Source organism: Centropristis striata, chromosome 8, assembly GCF_030273125.1.
Source record: "Centropristis striata isolate RG_2023a ecotype Rhode Island chromosome 8, C.striata_1.0, whole genome shotgun sequence".
NCBI lineage: Eukaryota > Metazoa > Chordata > Actinopteri > Perciformes > Serranidae > Centropristis > Centropristis striata.
Window position 1 is genome coordinate 24,182,094 of NC_081524.1, and position 22,065 is coordinate 24,204,158.

At 36.1% G+C, this 22,065-nt stretch overlaps 2 protein-coding genes across 3 annotated transcripts in view; both read left to right on the forward strand.

Moving 5' to 3' along the window:
• The first annotated feature begins 715 nt into the window (after positions 1–715).
• LOC131976736 (uncharacterized) overlaps positions 716–22,065 on the forward strand; it is a 54,706-nt gene continuing 33,356 nt past the window's right edge. Inside the window, exons 1-8 of the mRNA XM_059339890.1 lie at positions 716–796; positions 2,302–2,575; positions 17,483–17,511; positions 19,252–19,540; positions 19,844–19,887; positions 21,014–21,311; positions 21,563–21,610; positions 21,938–21,981. Of these exons, the coding sequence (XP_059195873.1) occupies positions 2,311–2,575; positions 17,483–17,511; positions 19,252–19,540; positions 19,844–19,887; positions 21,014–21,311; positions 21,563–21,610; positions 21,938–21,981 (1,017 nt within the window). The 5' untranslated portion in view covers positions 716–796; positions 2,302–2,310. The remainder of the gene's footprint in view (positions 797–2,301; positions 2,576–17,482; positions 17,512–19,251; positions 19,541–19,843; positions 19,888–21,013; positions 21,312–21,562; positions 21,611–21,937; positions 21,982–22,065) is intronic.
• Positions 3,337–10,687, forward strand: LOC131975959 (uncharacterized). Of its 2 annotated transcripts, XM_059338802.1 has the most exons (14): positions 3,337–3,861; positions 4,785–4,828; positions 5,325–5,607; positions 6,140–6,187; positions 6,433–6,476; positions 6,599–6,887; positions 7,198–7,238; positions 7,605–7,890; positions 8,514–8,652; positions 8,777–9,027; positions 9,139–9,267; positions 9,625–9,747; positions 9,892–9,921; positions 10,583–10,687. In XM_059338802.1, the coding sequence occupies exons 1-9, from the start codon at positions 3,588–3,590 to the stop codon at positions 8,555–8,557; spliced, it is 1,353 nt and encodes a 450-aa protein (XP_059194785.1). In that variant the 5' UTR covers positions 3,337–3,587; the 3' UTR covers positions 8,558–8,652; positions 8,777–9,027; positions 9,139–9,267; positions 9,625–9,747; positions 9,892–9,921; positions 10,583–10,687. The 2 variants fall into 2 exon arrangements, with proteins under 2 accessions (XP_059194785.1, XP_059194784.1); XM_059338801.1 differs by lacking the exons at positions 8,777–9,027; positions 9,139–9,267; positions 9,625–9,747; positions 9,892–9,921; positions 10,583–10,687 and having other exon boundaries at positions 7,605–8,532.

Consider the following 22,065-nt stretch of genomic DNA (forward strand, 5'->3'; position numbering starts at 1 on the left):
TTGGAGCACTTAAACTTTTCCACAGCGTTTCGGTTGCATGAGGAAAGCAATGTTTTAAATTAATTTAAATTCCAAAAGAAGAGGAATGTCTCGTCCAACAGGCGCAACAAAACCAACTGGTTTTGTTTGGCAGGCTAGTTTCACCAAAGGAGATCAGTGAGAGATCAGCAGAGTAGCAGTGTACCATTCAACTCCTGGTGAGGATGGAATATTTCATTTATACATCTGTGATTTATAGAGCCTATAGCCTATATAATATGCAAATATTATTGTTATTATACTGGAGAGAAATTAATATTAGATATTAATATTAGAATATTATTTTTTTATAATTATTATTAGAATATTATAATTAAATAATAATTATATTACATATAATTATTAGAATATTAATATTAATAACATTTAACATAAAAACGTATATATATATATATATATATATATATATATATATATATATATATATATATATATACACTTATTTACAGTTAGTAGAGTTCTGTCCCAGTCAGAGGAGCTGATTGGAAATGTTTCTATTGGGGCAGAACCGGAGGAGACACTGACGCTCATTATTTCCATGCTTTTCATGTACAATGTCATAATCAGGATGGAGCAATTCAGTTGCTAATCACCAACATTTAGCACAGGACAGCAAGTAATAAAAGCTGGATTCAAACAACAGCAAAAACAAAAATCGCACAATCTGATTTCTACACGCTGTAAACTACTTGTGCTCCTGAGTGCGTATTATTATCTGCACCAATACATTCATCAAGTGGCCTACGGCAGCGTCCAGGTAACATTTTGTTTTAGCTTGATCTCGTCTCGATGGTAGATGTTTTTAAGCTTAAAGTCCAACATTTCCTCGACTTTCTGAGGGCCCATCGCGGCTTTATTCCTACTTTGTACGAGTGTTTGATTAACTGTACAGTCGCTAATGTCAAAATATTTTCTTTTATCAATTTAGCAAAAGTCGTGTAACTTACTCTATTCTTTTATAGCCTACTTGCTCTCCGGTGATAAATGTTGGCGACTGAACTGAACTGCTCCATCCTGATTATGACATTGTTGAACTATAAATGTTCAATTTTTTTTACAAGATACACCCGAGGCGAGAAGGAGCGCTGACAGTATTTTTTTTTATTTTTTATTTTACCTTTATTTTACCGGGAATATAGTAAAATCAGCAAAAAAATAAAAATAGGCAATACACACATTATACATACAGAAAGGTACTGAATCCAGCTCAGGTAAAACAATTGCACTTTTCAGTAACATGGACCGTTTGAACTGCTTTAAAATGTCCCAGATTATTCCAAGACCATGGGGCAAAGTAGGAGAGAGAGAGAGAGAGAGAGAGAGAGATATTATATGTGTTATATGTGATATATATGTTATTGTTATTAGTTTTTCTTTTCTTAATTCCTTTAAAATGAATAATATAATTATAATAATTTATTGTAAATATTGCTTTCCTTACTGTTATCTTTTTTTTTCTGACGCTTGCTTTGGCAATATGTACAGTGTTACGTCATGCCAATAAAGCCAATTGAATTGAATTGAATTGAGACAGAGAGAGAGAGAGAGAGAGAGAGAGAGAGAGAGAGAGAGAAACGGAGAAACGATATTATGTTCGGGAATTTTTCAAAGTGCAGCCCAAGATAACACTTTGTTTTAGATCAGTCCAAAACAAAATGTTGCCCTGGTCACTCTAGTAGACATTTTACTAAGACAGAAATTAAGTGTGCTTCAGTAGCTCATGATGTAGAGGTGATGGCTCATGAATGAAGTGATTTTTGCTGTGGTGAATTCGAATCCAGCTGTAACCAATCTTGCAAACATTCGTATATTTTCATGCTTTCTTTTCATTTATAGGTGCCTGTGATGACGTGTTAACTTATACCACAATATTATCCACAGTAGATAGGAGATTCGGCTAGCTTTGTTTGCTTACAACAACAGTCCAACATTAACATCTTACATTCAGCGGGATTAACATCTTACCTTCATTGTTAATAAAATGCATTCGGCGTCCATAGTGTGAAACGTAACAACATTGACAACCCCGAAGCTGCATTCCCAGGACACATTCTCAAGAGAGATAATAAGGTGTTGACACAGGCCACCAGAGCACAAGTTAATGCTGAACCCTTACTCTCAGGACTTTTCTTTAAATTGGATAAATAGTGACAAATAGTGATAATAAACCTTTCCCTGTTTTTCTGGGGGCCCCCTGGAACTCTCTCAATGGTCTGTAGTAGAGAACCACTGTTTTGTGATGTGTTCTTTTTTATCTTCCAGGTAGAAACAATGGCGGCCCAGCAGGTGCTAACTGAAACTTTGAATGATTTGAGTTCAGAGGAGCTTGAGGAATTCAAGTCACTCATTGAATATGAGAAAGATTTCCCATCCATCTCAAGAAGTCGACTGAAAGCAGCCAACAAGGCAGACATAGTGGAGCTGCTGGTGGAGACGAACAGTGCAGAGTGTGTGGAGTTGACCAAAAGGGTTTTAAAGAAGATGAAGAGGACTGATCTGGAGCAGAGATTATCAGACATCAGCCCAGGAACCAAAGGTAAGGCAGAGAAGACAGGGATGTGTGAAAATATGGATTTTTATTATGCAATAGCAAATACAAATACATCTAAAGCAATTCAACATTGTTAAAATATCTGAAAGTAATTCTAAATATCATTATGTGACTGATAAGGGTATTCGAGTGTTATTGTATGATCAAATATTTTGCTGTGTGTGTGTGTGTGTGTGTGTGTGTGTGTGTGTGTGTGTGTGTGTGTGTGTGTGTGTGTGTGTGTGTGTGTGTGTGTGTGTGTTCTTGTTCCGGTCTTTCATTTTTCCCACCCAGGTTTATGCTGCCGGGCCGGGTATTGAACCAGCTAGCTTCCAGTCACAAGCTTACTTATATAAATGTTAATAAATTCCTTATAGCTTCCATTTCTTGTTTCCTCAGAGAAAAAAGCAGCCTCCACTGATCCAAAGACTGAGTAATGTCACATCACTGACTTTACACGCCAGTTTAGAATTTCTTTTCATCTCCAACATTAAATTGATGATACAAACCATTAATTCTCAGTTTTATCACAGAACTGAACTGATGAAGCCACATATTGTACACAAAAGATATTAAGCATCAATGTTAATGACCATAATGTTATTGTTATATTTAACTCTATGGAAAAATATAGTGTTCTTCTTGACTGTTTTTCTAAGAGAGACATTTAAAAAAAATTCAAACATAGAAAAGGTGTATTTTTTTTATTTATTTTTTTCTAGTTGTTTTACTTTTGTTTTAAGCAGAAAAAAGGGAACTGGTAAAGCAGCCACCCTGTTGTCAAATCAGAATGATTATGAAGTTTTTGTTTGTTTCAGAAATGTATACATTTAGAAGCAGTTTGTCGGACAAATCAATGGCATCATTACCTGGTGGGATGTGATGTATGCTCTGTTAAGTCATCCACATGTCAAAAACAGACATTGATGAGATGTGATAAAGTAAAAGTAATTATCCCAGCTGTGAAATTGCACTTTTGCCTCATGAACATTTTCTTTGTATTTATCAGGTGGAAACAATGGCGTCTGTCATTGAGCTGCTTTTGGAAACACTGAAAGATTTAAATGACCGGGAGCTTGAAGAGTTCAAGGATGTCCTCCAGAATCCCTTTAACAGACGTTTCTCAGATATCTCATTGAGACTGCCACTGATAGCAGACAGGCAGGACGTGGTGTTTTCACTGGTGCTGACTGACGGCCAACAGTCTGTGGAGACGACCAGGAACATTTTAATAGAGATGAACAGGACTGATTTGGTGCAGAGGTTGTCAGACAGCAGCTCAGGACCCAAAAGTAAGACAATAAAGATAAAAACATGTAAAAAACCATAAAACTGGTCCTTAACATTTGTATCATAAGTGTATGTATGTATATTTTTTCCTCTTTACATTTTAAACAATAAGAAATGAAAACATGAAAAGGCCCCATTTTCCCCACCTACCAAGTAGCCACAAACAAAGATATGTATATATTAAATATTAAATATTTATTTACAATGAGAACTTAGGTAAATACAAATATATTCTTCAACTTACGAGTGGACTAAAGCCAAAATAACAAACAAAACAGTCCTGTCTTAAAAATAAGAAATTTACCTGAGAAAACAAAAGTTACAAAGTCTTACCTCTCTACCTACTTAAACAGGAAAACCAGAAACAAAACCTGGCAACCCACCCTTACTGCTCAAACAAGGGAATTATATCCAAAACCACAAGTTAACTCAAACGAATGTGTGAACCGGTTGGGAGACGAGGAGGATGAGGAAATGCCTGCGGCCGCCATCTTGGCTCCCTTTATACCAGCAGCTGCAGCCAATCCGTGGAACCTTTCCACCAATCACACCGCGGCTATGGAAAACCTGATCTGCATATAAAAAAGGAAAACAAAGACACAGGGCACACATACAAATGCAGTTTGCTAATAATAACTATAATAATGACCACAGTCATAACAGTGACATTTTTAATCATCTAATGTGAAAATATATATTTCAGGACTAATATATATTATATTAACATATTCATATTCATATTATTATATTAATTTACAATATCATATATAGTATGACTAAATATGTTTAAAAAATATATTTAAAAAAAGGGAAACATGTCTGATCAATTTTTCAATTGTTGAGATTCTTTGTATTGTGTGTTTTTTGACAAAGACGTATTGCCTGATGTCAATCATTCTTTTTTCTCTCCTTTCTTTCTCATCAGAGGAACACTCTGTGGATGAACACCTGTCTGCACTGATCCACAAAGTAAGTGATGATATGTCTATCAGATCAGCATTTATTTGATAAGATGCAGGTTTAAAATCATATAAAAATGAAAGACAGTAAATTAAACCAAGATCATGATTTTAAATTGACACAGAAGCAAAGCTGAGATCAATCTATGCTCCATAATGTTATTATCATCAAATTTGTGTAGCTAAAACAACCTTTCAAGATGCTAAACATGAAATAGAGAAAGTATAATTGTGCTGCCAACTGTTTCAACTGCACAGTGACTTCATCCACAACACCCTTGTTAAGATCAGGTGGCTCATCTCAGTTTTCGAGTTTCAGCCTGTAAATAGAATTTAATAAAGCCTTAGTCAGATTATAGATATAGTAGAAGTAGAAGGAAAAGAGGATCATCATCATCTCTGACAAACAGATAATTACCAAATATATCAGTAGCTGGGATGTTGCAGAAAAGTGCATCTTAAAACATTAACATTTTCTCAATTTACACGCACTTGTCATTTTACAGGTGGCAACAATGGCGGCTGTGAAAGAGCTGCTTTCAGAAACACTCAATGATTTGAGTTACGAGGAGCTAGAAACATTCCAGTGGTTGCTGGAGTTCATGTTCTTCCAGAGGAGGATTTCTCTCACGTCAGAGATACAACTGAAGTTTCTAAGAAGGGCAGACCGACCGGTAGATTTAATGGTGGAGGTGTGCGGTCAGCAGTCTGTGGAGGTGGTGAAGGAGGTTTTCATGAACATGAACAGGACTGATCTGGTCCAAAGGCTGAGCAGCTCAGGACACGAAGGTAAGATCAAGAAGACAACTGTCACATTCATATGTCATTATTCATAAATGTGCATGGTTAAATGTGGGAGGGAAATGTAGTGCAGTTTTTACTATCAAGCAATGCAAAAACATGTGGGTCTGCTAGGACAGCAAAAATGAACACTTAACAAACACCGTCTCAATTGTATGAGAAATGTGTACACTTGTATTGTATATGGCCCTTTAGGAATATAGCCAATATTTTCTACATAATACCTCATGAATCTGTTGAATTTTATTTTTGTATGGCTTTGATTAGACTCATAAGATGCTCCACTGGAAACTGAGCGAGAGAGAATTGGTATAAGGTCGATGATTACCGTGTTTTCTCACTCAGTTTAATCGATTTTGGCGTTGAATTCGGACTTAACTCTCTGGTCTTTTTAACCATGGTTTCCTCTTGCCTTCAGTACACACACCTGACAGGAATAATAAAGGCATTTTTTTCCAGGACTCCATGGCATACAATGCATTTATTATTAGAATATAAATTGTTATTAAATGTGTTGCAGCTGCAGGATCATCAGCTGAAGCATTTAGTGTGAAAACTGCAGAGAGAGGTAGGTGCACTATGAAAACTGCAACAAATACTATTCCTCTGCTAAGAAAACAGTTACTCAAAGTAGTTGTTATTTTTATTAACATTTCAGAATTTATTATGTTATTGTTATTATTGTTTTAAAGTAAATTATGCGTTCATTCAATTCAGTAAAATAAATTCTTGCTATTAGACTTTTTATAGTCTCAACAGTCTGATTATAAAGTGTGACATTAAATCGTTCATTTGTATTTCCTTTCTCTTCAGAGAAACACAGTGTGGATGAACATTGGCCTGCACTGATCCAGAAAGTAAGAAATGTCTGACTTTAAACTAAAGTAAAAACAACTAATTGTTTGGACTGCTGATCAGAGAAAATGTAAGGCTGAGAGATTATGCTTTTGTTCTATGAATATTTCCTTCAATTTACCAGGTGGACACGATGGCGTCTGTTATAGAGCTGCTTTTGGAAACACTGGCTGCTTTGACAGACGATGAGCTCGAGAATTTCAAGTTGATCCTTTTGCGTGAAACCGACTTCGACGAACGACTCTCATCCAGTTCATTGATGCTGCCAGAGATAAAACACAGGCACGACATAGTGTTTTTACTGGTGCAGACTGACGGACAACAGTCTGTGGAGACAACCGAGGAGGTTTTAAAGAAGATGAAGAGGACTGATCTGGTGCAGAGGTTGTCAGACAGGAGCTCAGCACCCAAAGGTAAGACAATCAAAACAAAACACTGAAATCAGGAAATTTGTCGTTAACTTGTCTTATATGTTTTATAAGCTGTGTAAAGTGATTCTTCTCTGAACATTATAATGAAAGATTCACCATGTAGAGAAATTAAGACGTGTAAATTGGTTATTAACCAATAAATATGTTAAAAATATTTTGGTACACGGGGCAGAAAAGAAGGTGGTTTAAGTGTCGTTTTGTGTATTTTAAAAGAAGAAAAAAACATTAAGCATTATAATAACGTTCATTTTCAGATGTTAGATCAGTCACTTTTACCTCTTTTCTCCTCCAGAGAAACACTCAGATGGACACCGACCTGCACTGATCCAGGGAGTGAGTAGCGCCACATAAGTCTGACTTAATACAAGTGTACCCATCACAAATGAACCATTCTTCAAAGCAGCAAACTAAATATAAAACATTAAATAATGAAAATGTTTTCTATGAGCCTATGATTAATTTCAATGTTATTTATTTTAAAGACTGTTTATAGTGTTGAAGGGGAATCGTCTTTTGGCCAACTTACTAATCAATTAAAAAATGTGAAAATATACTTTAATCAGTCCACCAATCACCAAATAGATCATTAGCTCTTTGATCCAGCGAAAACGTCTACATCAACACTGATAAGATGAAAAGAGTAATTTATAATTGTCCTGGTGAATTTAATATGTCATATAATTGTACTGATTATTTCAGGTAGCAACAATGTCAGCTGTTAAACAGCTGCTTTTGGAAACTCTGAATGATTTGAGTGACAAAGAGCTCAAGAAATTCAAGTGGATCCTGGAGGAGACTGTCATGTTGAAGAATCTTTTATCCCGCATGTCACCGATAAGACTCACCGGAGAAAGGGCAGAATTAGTCGATCAGATGTTGGATACCTTTGGCCAACAGTCTTTTGACTTAACCGTGGACGTTGTAAAGAAAATGAACAGGATTGATCTGATGCACAGGCTGTCAGAGCCCAGCTCAGGACTCAAAGGTAAGAGAAAGAAAACAAATCTGCTTGTGCTGCTTGCTTCGTTTCTTTCCAATGTGAAATATAAAAAATTGCAGGAACGTATTGTTAGAAAAATTGCATGAGGAAACCTTGAAAATTGATAATCTGTCACCGACAGAAAAAATCTGTCACCAACAGAAAAAACCTCACCATTTTTCTGCGCATTCTTTGATGGGGAAATGAAGAGCTGGAGAACGTCCAAGTTTCTCAGTTTAACAAAAGTTTTATTACAATACGTCAAAAATTGTGCACTTTACAGAGATCTCCGGGTTCAAAATTAACTCATGTCCCTGAATACAAACAGACGTGTTTCAGTTCGTGAAGTCTGAACCACGACTCCCTCCCTGGAACCCATTAAAATACTAACATTTGTTTACAAAACATGCTGGTCGATTTCTTCCAGGAAGTCCCGCCTTCTTGATCGTTCATTCGCCAGTTTTAATGCATACAACGGCACGTCATGCCACCTGGTTGCTTGCTGCCGAAACCAGGCCTTGCCCTGACCTACTAACAAACTTGTTAGCACAAACATTTTTCCTTGTTATGACTTACAGAGATTCTCACACGGGATTTTCATTCGGCCTTCTGTGGTCTCCCCTCTCCAGACCAGGGAGTATTGCTCTTCGAAGTATCATATGGAGAAGATTGAAAGCATACAGTACATGCCTGCAGGGCCCCTTATGGACGTCAAGGTCATTGCTGGGAAGTTAGATGTTGTGTTCCTGCCTCACTGGATCTGCATCGGTAAGTCAACATGAAGAAAAGAAAATTGAATTTTTTATTTCTAGTTGCATGTGTACAAAACCTGGTGTGATCCTTCTACTAATTTTGTGTGCTGAAAAATAAAAATAAATGTATCATTTTACAGACGACAACCTTACAATATTAGACAAGTTTGCAGTCCTGCACATAGATGACTGTGGAGTTACTGTGGAAAAAGTGTCTGAGGTCCCATCGTTCCATGTCAAGCTGTGTGAGCCAACTTTCTCTCTGAAAATGGTCCTGGTGAAACGTGGCTGGTCAGTGGAAATAGACTGCAGGGTGTTCGTACACAAGACCAACAGACCATTCCTCAAACTCCATGTTTACCTGATCCCACCTGACCCTGCTCTGAAAGAGGTTATTTAATATTTTACTGTCACCAACACCGATCATAATCAGACACAGAATGGCCACACAAATAATTTGATGAATGAACAACACAGACAACTATTTTATTTTATTTTGAAGGAATTGGACAAGAAGAAAAACTCCTTTGGATATGAAGAAATCCCATTGCAACATCCAAAGAAGCCTCTGAAGATGAATGATTGGCTCATCCTTACAGCACATTTGGATGGCAAAGAAATGGCTTCTGATGTATGTTTAGAATTGAAATTTGAAGATTTAACTGTGATTCAGAAATTAGCGTTATCATCTTCTTCCTCTAAAATACCCGGTCCAGCAACTATAATTGTGAGATCCTAAAATCGTCTGTGGCTACAGGCAATAAAAAATATATTAAAATCCATCTGAAATCATTATCCCCTTTTGAGCCTGAAATGTTTATTTTATTCTGGAGTATAAGTAATAATATTGCCACTTTTATTGCATATTGCAATTTTCTTAAACTTATTTGAAACTTGAGGAAGAAAATAATTTTTTTTTGGCACACTCTCAATCAGGGTCTAACTTCTTCCCCTCATTCATATTTTTATTCCTTTTCAATCATTACAGCTCATATATCAAAGCATGGAGCCCAACTTCTACAAATTGTTTATTGAGAATCCAGACAAAGACCTTGTGCTCCAGCTGAAAATTGACTGAGAAAAGACTGAGAAAGATTGAGAAAATCTAAAGGTAAAGGACTGAGAAAATTCTAAAAGGTAAATTTAATTTAATTTAATGAACTGATTATCCATCGCCGGTGAAGCAAATGTCTACTGTTGGATAAAGGCAGTAAATGAGCTACATTCATATTTTCTTGTCTCTTTTTTTTGACAGAAGAATATCAAAGCACAGGCCCTGTAAAAGGTAAGACATTTCAAATTATTTATTTTCAGCAGAAATGTTATTTCTTTTTTTAGAGTGTAAAAACTCAGTCTGCTCTGAGACAGACGCACAAAAAAATTAAAAAAATTTAAAGCCATGCTTTTACAAATAGGGGTAAAAGGAGAGAAATATGATTAACTTAGACAGAACAAGTCAATTTCACTTGCTATTTTAAGCAGAATTTTTTTTACAAAATTAATTAAATAAAAAAAATATTTGTTCAGTTGCTTAAACAAACAGAACTGTTGAAGTAAAGATCACTAAAGACTAATATATATTATATACTGATTATACTATGTTTACTTACCCTTTAGAAGGCAATTGGTTGCTAGATTTTTCAAGATAAACTTTTCAGTGAGATGATCGGGATGATGAGGAAAACATTTTTCCGACTATTCTGAAACAACATGAATGCAGCACATTAGCCCTGTCTCCCAATGTTAACAAAAGTTTAATGTTTTAGACAACATCCCAACGTTTTGGGAATCAGGGTTGTGTACCTTGAGATTAAGCCAATTGAGTTTTAAATTAACGGTCCAATTCAAACAGCGACAAACCATTTGAGCTTGACAGCTGTTTATGGTGTTTTTGTTTTTAAAGAAACCGGATATTATGAAGTCACTTTACTTTTCTCCCCCTTAAGCCTCAGGGGAGCACTTTGTGGATAAACATCGATTGAAACTGATCGAGAGAGTGAGCAACCTTGCAGCCATTTTGGATGATCTCCTCGACAAAAAAGTCATCCAACAAGGGGTTTATGCAGAAATCTGTGCGAAATGTACAGATGAGGACAAGATGAGGGCACTTTACTCTGGTCCCCTGAAAGCCGGTGAAACCTGCAAGGACATCGTCTACAAAATCCTTGTGAAAAATGAGCCACTTCTCATTCAGGAGCTTGAGAAGTGAATAATGTAGTGGAATCTTTTTTGGTTACGCTATACATAACAGACAATTGTTATTACAATTGCTCTGCAGTTATGGTGTCATTCTTCCTATATATACATACATATGTATATATATATATATACACACACACACACACACACACATATATATATATACATACATATATTTTTACATACATATATATATATATGTATGTAAAAATATATGTATGCATATATATAAACTTATTTTTTTTATATTGTATCATTATGTAGTACATAGTAGATACTGGCACTGGGGAACAAGATGTGATTTTTTTAAGGAAAGGGGTAACTTTATTTTAATTTTATTTTTGGATACCTATTCTATTGTTAAAGGTGTGAGATGTCTTGTATGGGACGTAAACTAAAGCACTGTGAGTTGTCCCTGCTGAGCCAGGGCTGGAATCCAACCTGTGTCGCTGGAATTAAAAGATAACTTAAAGCCCCTTATCCCTTATTCCGTAACTTCACATCTTGCTCCCCACATATACGTATTAGTACATATTCCATTAGTCTACAAAAGAATGCACTATAACTCCAGTATTTACACTATGTTTGATCTAAATGTGAAGGTAACAATTTAGATTACAGCCTACCTCCAAAAAAAACGATGTACATTTTATGATTCCATTGAGTTTTCTAAAAAAGAAAAATTAGCTTTTTTCCATTTATGTTCAAACAGAGCTACTTCCCCCTAATTTGACAGTTAAATTAATTTAAATTCATATAGAATGGGGAGATACATTTTTAATGAGAGGATTTTTCATGTATGGTTTGAATCCTGACTTAGCACATTTTAATTGGACAATCATTTAATAATTGAACTTTCTCACCAGACACGTAATGTTTTTACCCAACAAAAAATAAATAGAATGAGTCTTATTTTTAACGTTGGGATTTTATCTAAATCCACGAGTTTTAACTATACCTGTAGGTTGGACCGTTCATTTATGTCAAATATGTTGAAAGATTCTGATGCTGAAGAAAAAGTGCTGTTTCAAAACACAATAGAAAATCATGCTGATTCCACAAGAAAAGTGAATATTTACACAAACAGAAGAGGTTGTTTGTTGTTTTAAGTTAACTGTTGGTTTCCTGATAAAACATATTTCAGATGAAATGCACAAAAGATAAAGTGCCATTTGACAATGTATTAATTAGCATAATGAATTAATTTATTTAATTGTTTTGGCTTCTCTGAGTCTTAACTTTTAAAATGCAGTGTGTTTTATTTGCTGCTTTATTTCATTTATTTTATTTTATCTTTTTTCATTTTTGGTCTGTCAGTCAGATGAAACAAGATAATTAATGTCATCAGTGTGGGCTCTGAGAAATTGTAAATGCTATTTTTTCACATAAAAATAAACATTTTATAGACTGAACAATTCATGTAGAAAATACGTGTGTGTGTGTGTGTATCTGTATTGAGCATAACATTTCCGGCGGCAATCTTTATTTTATTTTTATTTTTTTACGAGGAAACATTTTTCCTTGATCTGATCTGGCGAAAAAGGACACGGCAGTCTGGGATATCTTGGTGAGAAATGGCTCCCAAAACCATAAAAAAGTATTTAGCAGACATGTTGGAGAACCTGTAAAATGAGAACTTTGACAGACTAAAGGAACCGGAGCTCATCAGGCGGCTGTGGAGTTATCGACAGACTGAGTGAGGACTTGCACCCTTAAAGTCTGCTTGCAGAAAACTTTGAGACAATACCTTTAACCATTTCACATGGTAAAACACAATTTGCAGATCTCACTTAGACTTTTCAGCAGAACTGTAAACACATTCTCATCCTCCAAACACATTCTGAACATTAAGCTATAATAACATGCAACATAAACATCATTCTGGCACTACACCAGTAGTAGGCTGTTAATGGCTCCAGGTGTCCACGTTTTGTATTAAAAAATCTGGTTTCCAGAGGATGAAATATAATGAGAAAAAGATATATTATTATTTATTAAAATATAATATTTTGGTGATCCTCTGCCTTCTCCTCTTGTGCCATCATGACGTTGACTTGGATACAGGGATTAACTGATTGGATTTTGGTGGTCAAAGATCATGGTCACTGTGACCTCAAATCTGTCCCATTCTCATGAACACCACATCTTTCTTCAGATTTTACGAAGTCCATTTGCACTAGAGGATGAACTGTTTTTGTTTCATTGATTTTGCAAAACATCCTTTTTTTCTCCATTCCACAGTCCATAACTTTTGAAGAAGATGTTCATGCTGGATTGCGATCACTTTGCTGATCCCTCAACTTTTTCTAAGGTGCCATCATCTGGTCAAAATGTAAATTTGTCCAGTCATTTAGTTGAAACGATACACATTCCCATCAACCTCAGCTGTACTTTGTGTTTGATGCTAAAGCAAATTTCATGCTGAACTAAAATGATGAACATTATACCTGTTTATCATGTTATCATGTTTATCAATTAACAAGCATGACTATTGACCTCACATTTCTTTTCAATTAAGCTTTGGAGTATTTTCTTTAAAGCAAGTGATGATGATGTGATGTCACCGATTTTTTTAAATGTCCTTTGTCCTCAGAGAAAATCTGTGAATGAACACTCTTCTGCAAGGATCCACTAAGTGAACATCTCGCTGACACAGCACAGCACAACACAACACATGCTGGTTGAAAATCATCCTCAACTTGAACTGATAAACTATGATACAAACCAAAAACTGAGGCTGGATTCAGGTTTTTATCTTTTGGCAACAATACTTAAAAATTTTCTTCAATCATGTAAAGACACTGCAAGTTTTTTAAAATTATTTTCATTCAAACTTCAAACAGAAGTGTAAAGTTATTGTATAGTATTTATGAAACATGGTGTTTCTGACGGCATCAAAATCTTTTGTTTTTATGATGCCTGTTTCCCTTCAATTTTTAAGGTTCAAATAATTTCATAAAGAAAGATTTGTTGAGCGTGAATGACATGCAATGTATTGATGTTTTGTTTTAAGTCCGATGTTTATTCTATTTTTATGAAATGTGATTTTTTTAAATTAAAATGTCTATTTTATATTTGTCTTACATCAAGCACTTGTTGTTGAAAGATGCAAGACAAGAACATCTATGTTGCATTTGAATTTAAAAGCAGCTGTAAACTTTTTTACCGTTTGAGGGTCATTCAAAAATGTTCTCTATTTCAAAATCTATAATACATTTCTCTGATTATTATTATTTAATGTTCTTAGTCTTTGACTCAAATGAAGTGGCCTAAAAAACAATACATGAAGCAAGAATAATGGTGTAATGCAAAAAAATCTAGTCGTATGATTCATTTTAAATTATTTGTTTATGAACATTTTTCTTGTCATGTCTTTGAAGAATGGTTTAGTTCAGTCTTTGTTGCTATTTACAGCATTGTAAAAAAAAAAAAAGAGACACTGAAGATTTTTTTTTAAATGAACACAGTGCAACCAAGGCCGGATTAACCATATGGGTAACTGGGTAATGTGCGGTTTGATTGGGATCTGTGTGCTATTACTTTTCTCTACAGAATATGAAAATTCGACATTAGTCGCGAAAAACTGCCCAAAATTTTGCGTTGAAATGAATGGGACGGCCAACAAAAAATGAGCGAAAAATAACAATAATTGGAGATTTTTAAACGTCTACTTCTCCGGCATAATTTCACCTAGAGACTCCATTTAAACTTTAAACAGTAGACACAAGTCTTGTGTATCGGTGTATTGATCCACGTTTCGATAGGTCATATAGTTTTTTATCAATCCCTGTTCAATGACCATAATCATTTTTGGAGAAATTCTGAGATTATAATGGGTGTGTATTGCACGGAATGTTCGTGTCACAGTGTTTGACATCATCGCCAGAGTGTAGAGGGAGAGAAAAAATTTACAAAAAATAAATTTTAAAACTGCGCTCCAGGCCGCAAATTCCACTCTACAGAAATAATTTATACATAGAAATGTAGGAAAATTTGTCTTCTCACTCACAATCCTCTGGTAAAGCTGTCAGAGTTATAGTTTGGGCGTACGACGCCCAGATGTGCCACCAACACGCATCAACAGCCTCATTGGCTCCCATATTAAAAACGCAGGAAGATTTAGGCAAAAGCAAGAAGTAACAGTTATTTTTAGATCGCTCTAACAAAGCTATTTTTTAATTTTTCTCAGAAAAAATCATATGTAGACGTTCAGGAAGAACTCGGGACGCTCAAAGTGAAGTCGGATCAATGATAGGTATTATGGTTTTGCCAAAAATGCTTTATGTTCGAGGCCAGAAATTTCAGTCCACCTCTGGCTGCTGTCACTCTTTCGGAACTTTAACAGGTGATTAAGTTGATTCTGTTGATTGCTTTGATCTGATTGCCTTTGATCTTTGATGTGATTACAGTTACAGATACACACACACACACACATGCGTAAGTGCGCACACTCCTCACACATGCATACACCTGCTTCAAACACGCACACACAGGTCACTTTGTGATTTTAATTACACACACAGGTAACTTTATGTGATTTTAATTACACACACACACACACACACACACACGTAACTTTATGCAATTTTCGCTACACACACACACACACACACACAAATGCGCGCGTATGCGCGCACACTCCTCCACATACATGTTTCTCTCTCACACACACACACACACACACACACACACACACATTTTGAGGTTAAAGGGCATAGTTTGAAATCTCTGAAGAGTCTCATCATAGTGTACACACACCGGCAGTAGCCCCCGTGGCCCTTTCAAAATTTCCATAGAGGAAATTTTCTATTTACTGTAATTTATTCTGTATTTTGCCAGATTATGGTGATTCTGGGGCCGTGATGATGGGGCCCTTGAATATTGTTGCCCAGGGTACCACAAAGTGTTAATCTGGCCCTGGGTGCAACCATTAATTGCACATACTGAGATTGAATGTTTGTATCTATTGTTCACAATTTTGATGAGTCTGTACCGACACCCTTAAATAAAGCAGCTCAAACTCTTTATTTTAGCGCTGGTGGCTATCAGTAATTACGTTTTCTGGTCCCAGAAAGAGGCATCGCGTTATGTTACATGTAAAATGCAATACCACCGTTTCGCCGCTATGTCAAACACCCGGCGCTGTTCTTAGGTTGGGGTGCGCTGCTGCTTGTCAGTTAACGGTCAGTAAAGTGGGCGTTGTTAGAGGAGGAAAGATTGTGGGTCCACTTACTGTAAACTGAACTCGACTTGAAATGTGGCTGGATTTAAAACCTCCCTTGTTTTCAAAAGTTCACAGATGTTGAAAACAAAAAGCAGACGGACACAGAGAGAAAGAAACGCCTGGTGAGTTTGGTTCCGTTTCTGACTGTTCAACGTTCAACCATAGACTGTATAAAATATATATAATATCAGCGTTAATGTCCGTCAACAAACGTGATGAACAGCAGCTATTAAACACGAATGCGCGGATTTATTTCAGCTCTAACAATGAAGCTCCGAGTTGTTTACAAAACGGTAGTTTTTACTCAATATTTCACGTTACCGGTTCTGCTTCCTCATGCCTCCAGAGACAGCAGCTCCGGGAAGTTACTCTCAACACTTTGCCAACGTTTCTGTGTCTACAACGTTAACTTTTACTCAAATTTGAAGACGTTTAAAATCCGTCAAACCGTGACTTTTTTCTCACATTGAGGTCACCGGGGTCCGGACCTCGGTATTTTCTCAGAGTCCGACCATTAACGTTAGTTCACTTAGACTTTCTGCACTGAGACAGACGGAGATAAAAGAAAGGCTCCAGGTGATGGGGCGTCCACAGGCTGTAGAATAGTAGCACTATGTGCTGCGCTTGTATATATAATAATTAATCTTTCAGTAAAGATTCACAGTGATTCACAATGTGCTTTTTATTTTTCAGGTAGAAACAATGGCGGCCAAGAAGGTGCTAACTGAAACTTTGAATGATTTGAGTTCAGAGGAGCTTCATGAATTCAAGTCAGTCATTGAATATGAGAAAGATTTCCCATCCATCTCAAGAAGTCGACTGAAAGCAGCCAACAAGGCAGACATAGTGGAGCTGCTGGTGGAGACGAACAGTGCAGAGTGTGTGGAGTTGACCAAAAGGGTTTTAAAGAAGATGAAGAGGACTGATCTGGAGCAGAGATTATCCGACATCAGCCCAGGAACCAAAGGTAAGGCAGAGAAGATGGGGATGTGTGAAAATATCGATTTTATTATAGAAATTAAATATGTAGGCTTGGGGTAAAAAAAAAAAGATCTGTTCTTTTATATTTGTGTATGTTGCCATCACAAATGCATCTAAATCAATTGAACATTGTCAGAAAATCTTAAAGTAGTTCTAAATATTATTAATAAGGCTAGTTGAGTGTCATTGTGGGATGAAATCTTTTGCATCATGATCATGTATGTTTGTACAGTATTCATCACATTCACACCTAGAAGCTGCTCAGTGCAGCCACAGTCTGACCTGTTGGCCACTGATTTTCTCCTCTGGACTTGTTGGGATTTAAGGCCTTGTTCTGGTCTTTTAATTTGACCCATCCAAATTTGTCCTTCCAGTCACAAGCTTGGTTATATAAAAGTTAATACATTTGTAATAGGTGTTCTTCTATTCCTTGTCTCCTCAGAGAAACAGCGGCCTCCACTGATCCAAAGAGTGAGTAATGTCACATCCCTCTGACTTTACACGCCAGAGCTTTTATTCAGTCGATGAAGTTTAGAATGTTTTTCATCCTGAACATTATTATTCATGATACAAACCATTCTTCATCAGTTTTCTCACAGAACTGAGCTGATGATTCATATAATTTACACTAGAGATATTAAGCATCACTTTTATTTACCAATGATATCATGAACATATGTTATATCTGCCTCTATGGATATATATATATATATATATATATATATTAGGGCCGCGTTAATTAAGATTAATTAATTACACAAAAATGAACGCGTTAAAAATATTGATGCATTTTAATCACACTTATTTTTGCACCACGGAACGTTTCACACTGGATGAGTTTCAGGCGGAGCGATTATACTGGAGCACCAATTAGCGTTCCTGAGTTCAGACAACAACAAACCACAGTGAACATGAACGAAGAAGCTGATGAGACCGCTTTGGTTGACCCCGTGGATGGGAAATTTTGTTACAAAAAACGAACGGATGCACGCATAGTTGTGTGCAAGTTATGCAACAAGGAATTCACAAGGAATATCACTGCAGCACATCGAGCCTCAAGTATCACCTCAATGCAAAACAAATAGCAGCTAGTGGCTAGTGTGGTAGCTAGCGATTGTGTTTTACTTAAAAAAACCAAAGTATTCTAGTTTACAGAAGGTCTACCTACCTATAGGCTACCTGAATTTCTGAAATGTACTATATTTCTAAATATGCTATTGCTACACTTAATGGCAAAAATTGCACTGGTCTGTTGGACTTGAAAAAAAACAAAACAATATTTTTGTTGCTTAAGCTTATGTATTCAGTCATTATTCAATGGTATACTAAAAATCCATGAGAAAAAAATTATTTCTCACTGTTCTCAGGTCAAATATTTATATGCGATTAATTTCGATTAATTAATTACAAAGCCTCTAATTAATTAGATTAATAATTTATTTTTATTTATTTTTTTGGCATTTTGTTGCTTTATTGATAGTGAGAGATAGAAAGGGGGTGATAGAGGGGAAGACATGCGGCAAAGGGAGCTGAGGCCGGATTCGAACCCGGCTCCGCCGCAGCACACGGCATACATGGTTAGCGCTCTACCGGTGTGAGCCACCGGGACGCCCTAGATTAATTTTTTTAATTGAGTCCCGGCCCTAAGATAAGATATTAATTTATTGATTGATTAATTCAGGTGTTGCAGAAGCACAAGTACAGAGTAAAAATAGATTAAGGTAATAAAAATAGAATAATAAAAATTGAATACAGTAAAGATAAAAAAATATATATAAAGTATAAAATACAAATACAAACAAACGACCAAGACAAAACTAAAAATATTGTATAGAATAATTATACAATATTTTTAGTTAATATATATATATATATATATATATTAGTAGTCTTCAAAAGAGTTACACCCAGGCAGTAAAATAATGATAATAATAATAATAATAATAATAATAATAATAATAATGTTTAATAAAATACTTGAAAGTATATCACTTTGATGTAGTTTATGAAATGATTACATATACAAGCAGTTTGTTGGAAAAATCAGTGGCATCATTCCCTGGTAGGATATGATGTGTGTTCTCTTAACTCATCCACATGTTGATGTTGTTCAAACACAGACATTGATGAGATGAGAACAAAAATAATAGTAATTGTCCCAGCTCTGAAATAACACTTTTGCCTAATGAACGTTTTCTTTGTATTTACCAGGTGGAAGTGATGGCGTCTGTCATTGAGCTGCTTTTGGAAACATTGAAAGAATTGAATGACTGGGAGCTTAAAGAGTTCAGGGATGTCCTCTATTATCAGGATCCCTTTAACAGACGTTTCTCAGATATCCCATTGAGACTGCCACAGATAGCAGACAGGCAGGACATGGTGTTTTCACTGGTGCTGACCTACGGCCAACAGTCTGTGAAAACGACCAGGAGCCTTTTAAGGATGGTGAACAGGACTGATTTGGTGCAGAGGTTGTCAGACAGTAGCTCAGGACCCAAAAGTAAGACAATAAAGATAAAAACATGAACCATAAAACTGGTCCTTAACGTTTGTATATGTATACGTATGTATTTTAGGACTAATGTACATTAACGTTATACTAATGTTAAATTAATATACAATTATATTCTATTATATAATTATATTATAACTAAATATATAAAAAAATATATATTTCAGGAGAGAGGGAGAAGTGCCTGATATATTCAATTGTTTGAGTGTAAATTTGTGTTGACTTCTTTGTATTGTGTGTTTTTGACAAAGACGTATTGCCTGATGTCAATCATTCTTTCTTCCTCATCAGAGAAACACTCTTTGGATGAACACCTGTCTGCACTGATCCACAAAGTGAGTGATGTTATATCTATCTGATCATGCACAGTACAGCATTTATTGGATAAAATACAAGTAATATTATTATCATACAGTCAGTGAAGTGAAATCAATGAGATATAAACAACATTCTAAACATGAAATTGAGAAAATATAATTTTCCTGCCAACTTTTTCTACAGTGACTTCATCCACAACACCTTGTTAAGATCAGGTTGCTCATCTCAGCTTTTGAGCAGCACAATAAAAGTTACAGCCTGTTTAGACAATTAAATCACGTATTAATCAGGTTATAGATATTGTTGTGTGACTATCAAAAAAACAAATTAGTCACTGAGAGGAGAAAGCAGGGGCTCTGTCTGACATGCTGAGTCCAAGGATGCAACATGAAGTCATTACTGCAGTTTGAGGGATTTATTTTACCATTTCAGTAAAATAAACATACAGATAAGCAGATGGGGGCTACACGGTGGTGTAGTGGTTAGCGCTCTCGCCTCACAGCAAGAGGGTCGTCGGTTTGCCTCCCGCCTGCGGCTCTTCTGTGTGGAGTTTGCATGTTCTCCCCGTGTCAGCGTGGGTTCTCACCGGGTTCTCCGGCTTCCTCCCACAGTCCAAAAACATGCACTTAGGTTTAATTGGTGACTCTAAATTGCCCACTGAGAGTGTGATTGTCTGTCTCTATGTGTTAGCCCTGCGATAGTCTGGCGACCTGTCCAGGGTGTACCCCGCCTCTCGCCCCCCGCGACCCGATTGCGGTTAATGGTAATGAATGAATTTGCAGGACTACATGGACTAGACTATGAGCCTTTTACGGTCAACAGAAGTATCGGCACCCTATCTCACCCTCTCTCTGTACCAAACAAAAGGATCCAAAGGCAGGTGCAAGTGATATTCATCCAGCAATCATTCAACCACACACAGACAGACACTCCGCCCACACACACATACACAACCACACCCACTACCCCAGGTGACAAGTGAGAAAACAAATCACTGCCTCTACAGATATTGATAAGTAGAATGAAAAGAAAATCATCATCTGCTTTAACAAACAGATAATTACAAAATGTATCAGTTTGTCAGCAAAACGTATCTTAAAACATTCAAATTTTCTCAATTTACAAGCACTTTTATTTTTCCAGGTTGCAACAATGGTGGCTGTGAAAGGGCTACTTTCAGAAACACTCAATGATTTGAGTTACGAGGAGCTAGAAACATTCAAGGCATTCAAGTGGTTGCTGCAGTTCATGTTCTTCCAGAGGAGCCTTCCTCTCTTCTCACAGAGGAAACTGTCATGTGAAAGTGAGGTAGAAGATCTGGTAGATTTAATGGTGGAGGTGTGCGGTCAGCAGTCTGTGGAGGTGGTGAAGGAGGTTTTCATGAACATGAACAGGACTGATCTGGTCCAAAGGCTGCCAGAGACCAACTCAGGACACGAAGGTAAGATCAAGAAGACAACTGTCACATTCATATGTCATTATTAATAAATATGCATGGTGACAGGATATTTTGTATGAGATGGATTATTACAGTGTTTTCTCATTGATTCCCTCTCTGGTCTTTTTCACCATGGTTTCCTCTTGCCTTCAGTACACACACCTGACAGGAATATTAAAGGCATTTTTTCCAGGACTCCATGGCATACAATGCATTTATTATCACAATAACTATTGTTATTAAATGTGTTGCAGCTGCAGGATCATCAGCTGAAGCATTTGGTGTGAAAACTGCAGAGAGAGGTAGGTCCACTATGAAAACTAAATCATTAATTCGTTCATTAAATCACTGATAAACATAAAACAAAGTAACGAATACTATTCCTTGAACAATGAAGAATAGTTTACTCAAAGTAGTTGTTGTTTTTATTTACATTTCAGAATATGTTTAATAAAGTGAAATGGCAAATAAGACAGTGTTCACCAGGTTGTTTTTTATTGTTTTAAAGTAAATTCTGTGTTCATTCAATTCAGTAAAATAAATTCTTACTATTAGACTTTTTATAGTCTCAACAGTCTGATTATAAAGTGTGACATTAAATCGTTCATTTGTATTTCCTTTCTCTTCAGAGAAACACAGTGTGGATGAACATTGGCCTGCACTGATCCAGAAAGTAAGAAATGTCTGACTTTAAACTAAAGTAAAAACAACTAATTGTTTGGGCTGCTGATCAGAGAAGATGTAAGGCTGAGAGATT

Bases quoted from the DNA above. Each gene is read 5' to 3' on its own strand.
- LOC131975959 (XM_059338801.1), top strand. From the start codon at position 3,588: ATGGCGTCTGTCATTGAGCTGCTTTTGGAAACACTGAAAGATTTAAAT. The intron at 5,608-6,139 runs GTAAGATCAAGA...AATGTGTTGCAG, and splicing joins GAGCAGCTCAGGACACGAAG to CTGCAGGATCATCAGCTGAA. The intron at 6,888-7,197 runs GTAAGACAATCA...TTTCTCCTCCAG, and splicing joins CAGGAGCTCAGCACCCAAAG to AGAAACACTCAGATGGACAC.